The following is a 13,521-nucleotide window of genomic DNA, read 5'->3' as shown; positions in this document are numbered from 1 at the left end:
GGAGGAGGAGATGGAGGAGATGGAGATGGAGATGATCCTTATTGGTGTAGATGTGTGTGTGGTGGTTTGGCGTGGATTTGGCAGCACATTAAAACCCCAAGTCGTGGGTATATTGCAGGAAGCTGAAAATTCAGGTCTAGCACCCAGGAAAGTGTGGCTGAATGTGTAAGAGAGGCCAGGCCCATGCAGGATGGGAAAGGAAAACCAGTATCCACCAAGTGGAAAGCTCCGGTGTGTACTGAATTTGAGAGCAAAGGCGAGGTTAGACCCAGAACAGAATGTGACCATGCAGAGTTCCCTGGGAGGGCCACACGTGGTTGGGTCACAGTCCTGAGCCTGCTGCCAGATTCCCAGGTACTCACCTCTACAGCTGCAGTCAGTCCACTGTTTCCAGCAAGGGCAAAGCTGGCCAGAGGGAACACTCCTGGGAAGCCATTGTGGGGGTGGGGGGCGGTGAGCTCTGAAATGACCAAATAACCAAAGATGTCACTGCAGGAGTGCAGAACTAGCTCGGGTGATGAACACAGGTCCAGACGGCCACAGAGCTTTATGGCCAAGGAGAATTTCAGAGGCCCTGGCATGAGGTGATTTAGCTCGTACTGGGCACAGGAGGCTCATTTTGCAGGAAGTGGAACATAACTCTTGGAGTAGAAATAGGTTGAGGAGTCTCCCGCTGTGCCTCAGTTTCCTCTGTTCTGACAGGCTGCATTTTCAGTCTTTAGGCCACTGCTAAGAGCTACGCCCCTGGCAGTAGATCCAGCCTACTCTTTAGTCTCCTCTTGCTTCTTACCTCATTAGGATCTGACACATCTTGTGTGATGCGGAAACCTGGGGAAGTAATAGACGCTTCTGGCCTTGGTTGAATAGGGGCAAGGTTAGCTTCAGAAAGGGGAGCAACCTTATTATCGGCCCTTCTGTTTCTCAACTCTACAGATAAACGGCCTCAAGAGCATTGGAGAAGCCCAGCCCTCCCAGCTTTCTGCTGAGAGAAATTTCCACCTTGCTGCACAGTGCGGCCAGAGAAGGATGTCTAGGGAGCCTCACCCACAAGCTGTGGGTGCACTGTCTCTTCCAGCTGTTGCTGATTCCGTCCCCCAAGCAAGAAAGCCCAAGACTTGGACCAAATTAGTAACCCTACAGAGAAAATCCCTAATGAAAATCCCCTGGTGAGAAAGAGATTTTAGAAATCTGTGCTAAGAAAAACTTGGTTTTTTTTCCTTAGGAACTGTGTTGAGGCAACTTAAATTACAATGAAATAAGACAGTGTTTCTAGTTTTTTTTTTTTTTTTTTTTTTTTGAGACGGAGTCTCCCTCTGTTGCTCAGGCTGGAGTCCAGTGGCGCGATCTCGGCTCACTGCAAGCTCCGTCTCCCGGGTTCACGCCATTCTCCTGCCTCAGCCTCCCGAGTAGCTGGGACGACAGGCGCCCGCCACCACGCCCGGCTAATTTTTTGTATTTTTAGTAGAGACGGGGTTTTCACTGTGTTAGCCAGGGTGGTCTCTATCTCCTGACCTCGTGATCCACCCGCCTCGGCCTCCCAAAGTGCTGGGATTACAAGCGTGAGCCACCGCGCCCAGCCTAGATTCTTTAATCGTAAATGAGAACTAGCCAGCTACTCATCTCTCCCTTTTCACTCTGGCTTCCAGGAAATTCCAGGAAACTGCTGTAGCAGTTACATTTTTCTTTACGGTGGATATAGTTGTAGACTCCTTTTGGGGGGCCCGCTTTTCTATTTGCATTGTCTTGTTTCATTTGGAACTTAAATTGCCTCAATGCTTTGTAGACATAAACAGCATAGAAAATTAAATGCGGGATAATAAAGTGAAGTGCCTCCCTCCCGTTCATCCAGGTGGAGGCTTCTTCAATGAAAAGGGCACTCACTGACCCTCCCGCGCACAGCGGCCACCAGGTGGCACCAAAGCTTCCCCACAGCCACCTTCAGGGATGCGATTTGGCTTGAAAGCGTTTCTGTTCAGCCGGCCGGCCAGTTCTTGGGCTGTGCCACACACATTCAGAGTGACTCCAATCCAAAATGCTCTGGGTTTAGTTTTAGGGACTGGGCAAGGCTGACCCAAGGGAGTCAGGCAGCCTCTTTCAGGCGCTTAACTGATAAGATCAATATTTCAAATGTCTCAAATGGACCACTCCCAGCCAGAACAGGGCAGTGGGGCATGGTGAAGCAGCTCCATTTTTCTTTCTTTCTTTCTTTCTTTTTTTTTTTTTTTTTTTTGAGACGGAGTCTTGCTCTGTCGCCCAGGCTGGAGTGCAGTGGCGCGATCTCGGCTCACTGCAAGCTCCTCCTCCCGGGTTCACGCCATTCTCCTGCCTCAGCCTCTCCGAGTAGCTGGGACTACAGGCGCCCGCCACCACGCCCGGCTAATTTTTTGTATTTTTGGTAGAGACGGGGTTTCACCGTGGTCTCGATCTCCTGACCTCGTGATCCGCCCGCCTCAGCCTCCCAAAGTGCTGGGATTACAAGCGTGAGCCACCGCGCCCGGCCATTTTTCTTTCTTTCTTTTTTTTTTTTTGAGATGGAGTCTTGCTTTGTCACCCAGGCTGGAGTGCAGTGGTGTGATCTCAGCTCACTGCAACCTCTGCCTCCCAGGTTCAAGCAATTCTCCTGCCTCAGGCTCTCAAGTAGCTAGGATTATAGGTATGTGCCACCATGCCCAGCTAATTTCTGTATTTTTAGTAGAGAAGGGGTTTCACCATGTTAGCCAGACTGAGCTTGAACTCCTGACCTCAAGTGATTCACCCACCTCAGCCTCCCAAACTGTTGGGATTACAGGTATGAGACACCGTGCCTGGCCTACAGCTCCATTTTTCTACGCCACCATCCCAGATAACAGGAGGCGACACCCTCATCACAAACAGAGTTCATGGAGGTTGTCAGTGGGACCCAGAAGGGGTCTTTTTGCCTTTACCATGTATTCTAGTGACTTCAGTCTGAAACGAGTGTGTTGCTCCTTATAGTGGGCAACCACATGGGACACCAGTCCTCACCCCTCTAAGATGGAAATTGTTAAAAAGACTCAAGCCTGCCGACATTCATTCATGTTTGCCTCCATTATTCACTCAGGGAAATTAGATCTTTTAAAGCCACTTTGTAAATAGACCTCTGTGTGCAAGACTAGAAAAAGCCTTCAGTAAAAGGTGGAAGAATGTACTTATATATAATCTTTAAATTCAGGTTCCTGACCCTTCATGGTTCCATTTGTTATAATAATAGTGTGTCAAAAGGTGTTTCCCTTGAGAACGCAATTTATTCATGTCAGCTTCTCATGCTATTTTCTGAAGCCTCTGCAGTATCTGATCAATTGTATTTCTCAGGAATGCCAGAGAAGCAGAACCCTACAGATGATGAGCACATGGAGCCACGTGGCCTGGGGCGGAGGAGAGGGTGACTATTCAGCTTTTCCTACTGCTCTCCTGAAATTCATACCCAGGGATCACTGGTCAGAACTGGTCACTGATACCAGTCTGAGGGTATGAGGAGGGAGAAGCTGTCCACAGCTGGTTTTATTGCCCTTAAAAATCTTATAGGAATTCCATGAATCTATTCAGATGCCTCTTGGCTGACAGTTTGGAGAACTAATTCATCTACAGAAAGTAGAAAGATAGGCCGGGCACTCTGTCTCATGCCTGTAATCCCAGCACTTTGGGAGGCTGCAGTGGGAGGAGGGTTAGAGTCCAGGAGTTTGAGACCAGCCTGGGCAACATAGCAAGACTCTGTCTCTATAAAAAATAAAAAATTAGTGGGGCATAGTGGTGCATGTGTAGTCCCAGCTACTCAGAATGCTGAGGTGGGTAGATCACTTGAGCCTGGGAGGTTGAGGCTGCAGTGAGCCATGATTGTGCCACCGCACTAAGCCTGGGTGACAGTGATATCCTGTCTCAAAAAAAAAAAAAAAAAAAAAGGAAAATAGGGAGGTAGGAAGATACCTGAGTTTCTCCTGATTTCCTTGTGGCCAGGAGCTCATTCTAAGTAAAGTAAACATGTGGTCTCACCTGGGAATGCACTGGGTGGTACAGTCCAGTACACTCTGCTGTGACTGTCCCCCTGCCCTCAGACCCAGGGGCTCAAGGAGCAGCCAGTACTAAAACCCAGTTTATTCAAGCACACATCAACCCTCCCATGTCACAAAAGTCTCTGCAGTGGCTCACCCACTGCTTCCACCAGTTTCTCTTATGCTCCTTTTAACCAGTTGAGGTGACCTAAGATGATTTCTGTAGGACTTGCCAGGTGAGTTGGGGACAGACAGAGAAAGATTTGCTCTTTAAAGCAGATACTAGGTGGTGTTTAGTGTAGGCCAAAGTGGGACTGTGAGCAGTAATTTGGGGGTGAGGGGATCTTACTTGGAAAAGAGGCAAATGAGGGATGGGATGTAACTCAACCAGAGCACTTACCAACACACCCCCTTCCCTGGCCATGCTGGAGGAAGTGCAAGGCCAAGGAAACGAGACACGGTTCCATTAAGTCACAAAAAACCAGGGCTACGATCTAGACTTCTTACACTACAGAGCCTAATACATAGAAATAATTTATGAGACAACCTCAATATCTTTCGATTGAACGCATTTATTGAGCACCTACAATGTGCCAGCATCTTTTACAAAGGTAATACTCCAAACGAGTCAGGATCCTCCAGAGAGTATTGGGAGCCCTTCTGGATGAGGAAGATGCTACTGGAATGGCCACAAATGGAAGGGAAGGCTTTGGTAAATGTGTTCCTGTGACTCCCTCTCCATGGAGGGACTGCCATTTCCATGCGGTCTGCAGTAGGTATCCTCTCCCTGCTCACCTGATGCTATGGGAACATTTTGCATTTCTTGCTTTCAAATGTTGTCTATGATGTCCTTTGGGGTCACTCAGTTTGGTAGATTGGACTGTGATGAGGGCAGGTCCCAGAGTTGTACTCTAAAGCAGTCCTAGGCAAGCATGTGAGCATACTGAAATAAGGACACCGATTAGGGAGAAAGAAGGAGCCAGCCCTTGGCTGTTAGCCTTTTTTTTTTTTTTTTTGGCCTCACTGACTTTTGTTACTGATGAACTTGCTTCCCTGTTCATTGGAGGTGGTATCATCACCTCTGAATTATTTTTCTCCTTCTTCCTAATGTTTGCAGGTTGCTTTTCATTATCAGCTATTGACTGAATCACATTTCTGGGCAGAAGGTGCACTGCTGGTGCGTTTCCAGGAATTGGCTCTGCAGAAAGAAGCTCCTTCCTGTTCTGAGCCCTGTGGTTCTGTAGTCATTGGTCTAACCTGAGTAGCCCACTTTCTTGGCATGACACACCACAGCAGCATTAGGTGGGAGACTTAGAATTTTTGTTGTTGACTGGAGCTGGGATGTTGAATCAACCTCAGGCAGCAGCCTAGCTCAAGGGATAATAAACTATGACACTTGGGCCAAATCTGGCCCACCAGCTGTTCTTGTAAATAAAGTTTTATTGGCTGGGAACGGTGGCCCATGCCTATGATCCCAGTACTTTGGGAGGCCAAGGTGGGTGGATCACAAGGTCAGGAGTTCGAGACCAACCTGGCCAACATGGTGAAACTCTGTCTCTACTAAAAATACAAAAAATTAGCCAGGCATAGTGGTGCGCACCTGTAGTCCCAGCTACTCGGGAGGCTGAGGCAGGAGAATGGCGTGAACCCGGGAGGCAGAGCTTGCAGTGAGCCGAGATTGCACCATTGCACTCCAGCCTGGGCAACAGAGTGAGACCCTGTCTCAAAAAAATAAATAAATAAATAAAGCTTTATTGGAACTCAGCCATTCCCATTCATTAACATTATTACCCATGGCTGCTTTCATACTACAGTGGCAGAGTTGAGTAGCTTCAACAGAGACCGTACGACTAGCAAAGGCTAAAACACTCATTATCTAGCCCTTTTCCGAAAAAGTTTGCTTACTCCTTATCCTAAATTAGGAGACTATATGTTTTTAAAAATTTAAATTAGAGCAGAATATTACAATTCTGAGTGTTGGAGAGTCCAGAATGCTTGGGGCAAGACCTAAGGCTGTCATTACAAGGATGGCAAAGACTTGAAGCTTCAGCTGAAGACCGATGGTTGGTAACTGCTGCCTGGAGGGTCGTGTTGGAAAGGACTCTGAGGCTGTGTCTGGGCTGGCGTGGGCATTTCCAGAGATGAACACTGTGCCATGATTAATTCAAGGAGCACCAGCCTGGGAATTGAGCTTGGCAAACCCACGCTCTTCTTCCTCAAAGGTAAATAGTATCCAGGGACAGCTTGGCACTGCCCGATGCCAGCCTTTGGCATTGCTGAGGTTGGAGCTGTAAACATACTCTTACTGAGGTGAGAGGGAGGTGAGATTCAAATACCATTCACAGTGTGACAGTAGCAGAGAACAGGCAGGAAAAGCCAAGGTCGTTGGGCTTCAGCGTTAATTAAAGCACCCATGCAGTCATGTGAGGCTGGCAGTGCACTGGTGTTTGTTCAGAAGAGCGTTTCATGTAAAGTTTCCCGTTTTGGGGAGAACATCATTATTAATCTGTGTGATCAAAATGCTGGCTAAAATGTTCCAAATCATTTAAAAATGAGAAACATAGGTGTGTGACCCAGCATGGTCACAGCAGAAAGCAGTATACAGTCCGGCTCCTGTCATTTGAATATTGCCCTTAGACTGTAGTTTTTGAAAGTTGAAGAATCTTAAGACTACCTACCCATGAGGTCTAATTCTGTAATCCCAACAAATGCTCTTCCTCAGTGATCCAAATAAATTTAGGTAGTGGAGTGGTCTTCAGAAGCCCATCATCCATTCCAGTGAAATGTGCTGTTGAACAGGTGTATGCAAATCTACTTTCTGAAACTCACATATTTTAAATGCACCAAGAGTCTGTTACTCATGCTAAATCTTTATAAAACACATTAGCGACCTCTGTATAAATCCAGATTTTCAGGTGTTGCATGGCTTCAAGGTGAGGAATTACCTGTAGTCTGATACATGTTTACTTCTCAAGCTGACTTTTTCCACTATAAGCAGTGCTTAAACATCCCTAGGGCCACTGTTCTCTGGTAATGTAAATATATATGGAGAATCCAGTAAGGTGTGCGTCATGTTATTATGCAGTAATCCCTCATACAAGTCACTTACTATCTCTCCCACATTCAACGTTTTGGCCTTAATTGATTTTCCTTCATACCATGGAAAAATTGCCAAATTGGTTCTGGCTGACTAGGTTTTCTTTTCATTTCAAATAATTATATAAGCCATTTAAATTGTATAAACCCACTAAACCATATCTCAAATCCTGAATATTCAAAAAATATATTTTATGACAAGTTTGTTGAGAATTTATTTGCATTAAAATGCCAGTATTTTTCTGCTGTGTCTCTAGAGATATACCACCCCCCAGCTAAGAGTGGGTGGTAGGCAAATGTGCTACGGGCTCCTGGGAAATGGATCATGAAGAATGTGGTGCGCTCAGTGGCCAGAGGGGCAGTGGGGCCTGAGTCTGTGTCTCTGAGTTTGTGTATTTCGAGAACAAGAGCAGAGGGCATTCAGATGTAGAATTCCTCCATGTCATTATCCCCAGGGCCAGCCGACCCTGGGGGTGGTGGCACGTTTCCATCAGTCTGCTTGACTTTGGGGGTATCACATGGGAGCTGTGGGGAAGAGTCTGTGAGGGTGGAGGTGCTGGGAGCTGGGGGAGCAGCACCAGCTGTCGCTGAGGAGCTGGAAGACCTTTTGATGAAGAAAGGGAGGGAAGCCCAGGAGGCCTCTGTGGTCACCCTGCTGACAGCAGGCAGTGGTCCCTCCCTGGAATCCTTGTGAGCTGCCCAGTGGCTGCTGCATCTTTCGGAGGGGAGAGACGTCTCCACTGTGCTGCAGAACCTACTGGGTGCAGAATACGCAGAGACCACAGACAGGTCCGATGAGGACAGCCGCAGGCCTGTGTCCACGTCTGTCTCCTGGGCCCCCTCTAGATCATCGATAGAGAGGAGGTGGCCATGCCTCCACTCTGATGCTCTGTGCCCTGGGGCACCTGTGCTTGAAAACCACTGTGGTTCAGCTGAGGAGGCCAGGGAAGGGCCGGCCGTGGGCAAACAAAACAAGGACTTGCTTCTCTGGAAAGACCAGGGAGGGCTGGGGGTGCTGTTGGCTCGTCCGGCAAATTCCTGCTGGTGCCCAGGAGGCAGGCCTGTCCGGATGGGCCCCGGGTGAGGATTGTTGAGCGGGGACTGCTGGCTGCTGCCAGGTGTATGGCTTGGTACAGCAGTGCTCGGCAAAGGAGTGGAATGACGTTTCTTCTCGGAGGAATGATGCACTCTGCCAGGTTTAGGAAACTTCTTATGCACCCTTTGTGCCTGTGGGGGGAGAGGCAGATCATATTAGTGCGGGATGGGAATTGTTAAATGCATCAGGAAACACAGTTACCAATCACTGGAAACTCCTGGCAATGTCATGGCAATAAAGCATTACCAGCATTACCAGTTCTGCAATCTCTAGAGCAAAGACAGAGGTAGCAGAGCTTTGAGGAGCACCAGACAGACTTTTCAGTCTGAGGAGCCATCTCCGAGGCTAGGAGGAGATTCAGCTCCTTATGACAATACAGAATACTTTTTAAAGCACACATGCCCATTGCGCTCAACAAACTGGCAAAAAGAACATGGGCCTGGCTGAGTAGGATAACGGAGATAAGAATTATCACAAAATGCAAAAAGAATGCTTGCAGGGTTTGTTTCCTTCCAACCAAAGAGTCACAGTGTGCTCACCTGATAGACACTGTTTGGAAATGTTACTGATGAGAGGACAGAAGTGATCAGGATGGGCTATGCACAGACAATTTCAGACCAGAACCACATGAGATGTGATTCTAGTACATGCATGATAGCCAGGACACAATCTTAGGGTGGGGTGGTCCATGGTTCCAGACAGTAAATCCTCCATGAGTGAGGGGCTGTCGGGGTTAGCATTTATCTACTTGTTGCTAGTAACTACTGATTCCTCTATATACGTTGCCTTTCAGGAACAGTGTACAGGAAAGGGAGCTGCCACCTGCTGACTGTTCCTGCAGATCCTGCAGGGGTTGGATGAGCAGCTTTGCCCTGTCATATCCCACCCTGTCCTCCTGGTCCAGCAGCCCTCTCCCGCCCTTACTGCAGCTCACCAGTAACCCATTTCTGTTGTGCAGAACTGGAGACCTCTCTTCCAATGCGCATTTGCACCAGGGTCTGCTTCTCCCAGGTTCTCTCTCTGGTCTGTGTCCAAGCCTACAGGCCAGAACCCAAGGCCAACCCTACTATGCATCCAAGGTTTCAATTAAATAATGGGTTTGGGGGCAGTCGGTCTGGCTTGACTTAGTATATATTAATAGTATCTGATTTACAAATCCCTGCAATAAGAAAAGGGTTCTGACTGGGGTTTACTACAGGGGCTCTCTCTTGGCATCCAGCAGGAATGGAGTCACCCCTTTGGGACCGGGTAAGGAGCAGCCCCAAAAGGCTCAGATGTGCCTGAGAGGTGTCACAGGTGGGTGGCTGCTGGGGAAACAAACCAATTTTCTTAATCATTTGAATTGGCTGAATAAAAGAGAAAATAAGTCATGAGGCTATTAAAGAAGTCCTTGGGTACAGAGGTTGTTTCCGGGGGACGGGGACAATGTTTATTAATTCAAATGTCTATCTTATTTTTTCCAAAGGCCAATTCCTTTGGGTGCCCTAATGTCATTTTCTTTCTTGATAAGTATGCATCACCTTGTAACTTCTGTCTTCAAAGTCTTATTTGAGAACATGCACTTGGTGAAAAATTATTGCAGTCCGAATCTGCCTGAAAAAGGAAGCCTTTGTGGTTGCTTTATGAGGAGCAGAAGGTCAAGGTTCCCATGCAAGGAATGCCAGGGGACGTCTAAATCTTCCCACTGTCAGGGAATAGGTCACCGTTCAATTTGGCTTAAAATCAGGCACAACTGATGGAGGATGAACATTGTGTAGTTTTGCAGAGATTTTCATGACTGTGCTTGTTTAACAGAAATCTATCTGTACTCTCTTATTTTTACCACATGATGAAGGTAGGAATCCAGACAAACCCTACATTCTGCTGCTTTGAAGAGAGATGGTACCCGGTGTTTTTCACTGGAGGGTGCCCACGTGCACAGTGGAGCTGCCTGCTGGGTGGGAAGAATTTGAGGCTGACATGGCACTGTGAATAACAGCAGGAATCCTGGGCGGCAGCAGGAGGCAGGTGGCTGAGGAGCCTCCACATCCCTCCTGAGGCCTGGAGCTGATGTGCCTGCAGGGTTTGGATCTGGGCAGATCTGGTGGTATTCTCTGGCTCTGTCCAGTGGCAGAGGGGTCACTTTCTAAAAGTGGGGTCTTGTTGGATTTAAAGACAACTTGCACCTGTGAAGGTTGGAGCTCCTTTATGTGCTGTTCCCCTGGTGGTGGTTCCATCTCTGGCCTCTCTTGTGTGCTTGTCTGCTGACCAGAAACACTAGAGGCTGAGAGGGAGTTACTTTAGATGTTTCCAGAGACTCCTCCTCAGTGGACCTTTTTAGAGTGAAACGGGAACCTGAATCCTCCTCACATGGAAGCCTCCCCCAGGCTTTCAGCTCTTGGGGGCTGCCCTCCTGAGCTGCTCCAAGTGACAGCAGCGATGTACTGGTCCCTTTCTTTCTCTTTGAAGCAGTGCAGGCTAGCTGCCTCCCTGGAATCCAGAAGCTCCCTTCTTTCTATTTAAGGAACTCTATCTAAGGAACAGAATAGCATCACATAAATTGATGTGCTTAAGGCAACCAGCCCGGGTAATTTGGTTATGTCCCTAAAGTCACCAAAAAATTGGAATTCAGTAACTGATCCAAAAGTTTTCCCTGCACCTTTGAGTGCAGTTTGCTGTTGGGGAAGCAAAGGGGTCTGCGGCGGACCACTGAGCCAAAGCACCTTTTTCAAGGATCTGGGTGTCAAGAGGCTCATTCTCTGGCACATGGATAGAATCCTTTCTCTCTTTTTTTTGAGACAGAGTCTCGCTCTGTCGCCAGGCTGGAGTGCAGTGGTGCGATCTCAGCCCACTGCAACCTCTGCCTCCTGGGTTCAAGTGATCCTCCTGCCTCAGCCTCCCTAGTAGCTGGGACCACAGGCACGTGCCACCATGCCCGGCTAATTTTTTGTATTTTTAGCAGACACGGAGTTTCACCATGTTAGCCAGGGTGGTCTTGATCTTCTGACCTCGTGATCCACCCGCCTTGGCCTCCCAAAGTGCTGGGATTACAGGCGTGAGCCACCATGCCCGGCCAATTCTTTCTCTTTAATTTTTTACTTTTTATAGATTTAGGGAGTACAAGTGCAGATTTCTTATGTGCAAATACCACATAGTGATGAAGTCTGGGCTTTTAGTGTACCCATCACCCAAATAGTGAACAGCGTACCCAATAGGTAATTCTCAGCCCTCACTCCCCACTCACCCTCCCACCCTCCCACCCTGTGGACGCTCCAGTGTCTCTTAGTCCACTCTGTATGTCCACGTGTACCCATTGTTTAGGTCTCACTTCTAAATGAGAATATGTGGTATTTGACTTTCTGTTTCTGAGTTATTTCACTTAAGATAATGACCTCCAATTCTAACCATGTGGCTGTAAAAGATGTGATTTCATTCCTTTTATAGTTAAGGAGTATTCCATGCACACAATTTTTTTTCCAGTCATCCACTTGATGGACACTTAGGTTGATTGCATACCTTTGCTACTGTGGATAGTGCTGTGATAAACATACGAGTGAAGCTATCTTTTTGGTAAGAATCTTTTCTTCTTAAATCACTAGTAAAGGTGATTCTGCCCCTCCCCCAGGAGCCCTGGCAGAGTCTCATGATTTGTTCATGGTCAGGGACTTTACCCTCAGCCTCACACCTCCTCTTTCCCAGTAAGATCATTTCCTCTTGTTTTTTCCTTGGCAGAAACACGAACAGTGTGACAATGTCTGCTGGTAATGAGCCCGTGATGGCCATTTTAACACAGGGACTAATACAAATTTGGGGCTGTCTCAAGAAAATTGGGCAACGGGGTCACATTGAGAAATCAGAGTCTTGCTCTAAAGAAAAACACCATGTTTTGTTTTCCTTTCCCTTTTCTTTGGGTGGTTTTCATACACTCACTAAGGATGCTGGCCATGGGCAAAGCCTGTGTTGTCTTTTTGGAATGGTCAGTACAGGAAGAGGATTTGGATGAAAAGGGCAAAGTTCACTCTAAGAATGGACAAAGCCCGTACATGTTTTGTAAAATCCGTGATGTTTTTGGTAGAAAGTTTGAAAGTTGTCAAAGAGATGCTGAACTAGACAGGATGGCGGTTGAGCAAACGCTTGCTGGATTGTCACCTGTCTACCTTCTTTTCCTGTCGCCATTATGGAAGTGTAAGGCTTTCTGGAAAATCATCAGTTATAGCAACATACCAATTCCATTCTCTGCATAGAATGGCAGGTAGTATAATACAGGGTAAAAGTACTTATTCCCCCAAATTGGTAAAATGGCAGCAAAGTGATAATTAGCACCCCCTGTGGCTTCCTGCCAAGAGTTACTTGGCCTCCCTAGCTTCACCCCGCATACCTCTTGAGTGATCTTTCTGGAAGTCAAACCTGAACAAGCTCCGTGGCAAAACTCACTCCTTGGCAAGCTCTACAAGACCCGGCCTACCCCTTGAGCCTTGTGTCTTTCTAGAATCCTAACCCATGTGCTCCAGCAGTTTACAACTACCATGCTCCCAAACACCTCGTGCTCATCTGTATCTCCTTGACTTTACATGGTGCTCCCAGTGTCTGTGCACTTACAGAATATCTGCCATCTTCGGAGACAAAATTCAAGGTGCTGCTGTGAAGCCTCATTTGGACATTTCCCCTCATTTGGTGAACAACATGCACTCATTTCTCTTGGGCATATTCCTAGGAGTGGAGATGCTGGGCCACAGCATGAGCATGTTTGCAGCTTTAGTAGATACTGTCAGTTTTCCAAATTGGTTGCATTGATATACAATTCTACCAGGAATTTATAAGTATTCCAGTTGCTCCACATCCTCACCAGCATTTGGCACTGTAATTCTTTTTAATTTTAGCCATTCTGGTGGGTAATGGCATTTCATCATGTTGTTAATGCATTTCCCTGATGAGTGATGATATTGAGCATCTTATGAGATGTTTACGGGCTATTTAGGCATTCTTTTTAGAGACATGCCTGCTCTTTATGCATACTCTAGATTTAACACCTTTCTTAGATATATGCATTGCAAAAAATATCATCGGCCAGTTTGTGGCTTACCTTTTTGTTCTCTTATTGTTATCTTTTGATGAACAGAAGTTCTTTTTAAAGTCATTTATCTTTTTTTCTTTAAGGCTGGTACTTATTGTGCTCTGGTTTCTTTCTTTATTTCTTTAGAGACAGGGCCTCCTTCTGTTACCCAGGCTGGAGTGCAGTGGCACGATCATAGCTTATTGTAGCCTCAAACTCCTGGGCTCATGTGATCCTCCTGCTGCAGCTGCCTGAGTAGCTAGAGCTAAAGGCATGTGATACTATGCTCA

The 13,521-nt window shown here is 47.1% G+C and overlaps 1 protein-coding gene across 3 annotated transcripts in view; it reads right to left on the bottom strand.

The window, feature by feature from the left end:
• Window positions 1–4,568: 4,568 nt before the first annotated feature.
• Window positions 4,569–13,521, bottom strand: part of FAM124A (family with sequence similarity 124 member A) — a 67,996-nt gene continuing 59,043 nt past the window's right edge. For 2 of the 3 annotated variants that reach the window (XM_058437910.1, XM_058437909.1), the window contains one exon: window positions 4,581–8,330. In XM_058437910.1, coding sequence (XP_058293893.1) covers window positions 7,524–8,330 — 807 coding nt within the window. In that variant the 3' untranslated portion in view covers window positions 4,581–7,523. Of the gene's footprint in view, window positions 8,331–13,521 lie in introns of all 3 variants that reach the window. The other variant, XM_032150926.2, reaches the window with a different exon arrangement.

The sequence above is a fragment of the Hylobates moloch genome, unplaced genomic scaffold, assembly GCF_009828535.3.
Source record: "Hylobates moloch isolate HMO894 unplaced genomic scaffold, HMol_V3 SCAFFOLD_4, whole genome shotgun sequence".
NCBI classification, from domain to species: domain Eukaryota; kingdom Metazoa; phylum Chordata; class Mammalia; order Primates; family Hylobatidae; genus Hylobates; species Hylobates moloch.
Note: the sequence above shows the minus strand (reverse complement) of the source record. Positions and strands in the feature narration are given on the sequence as shown.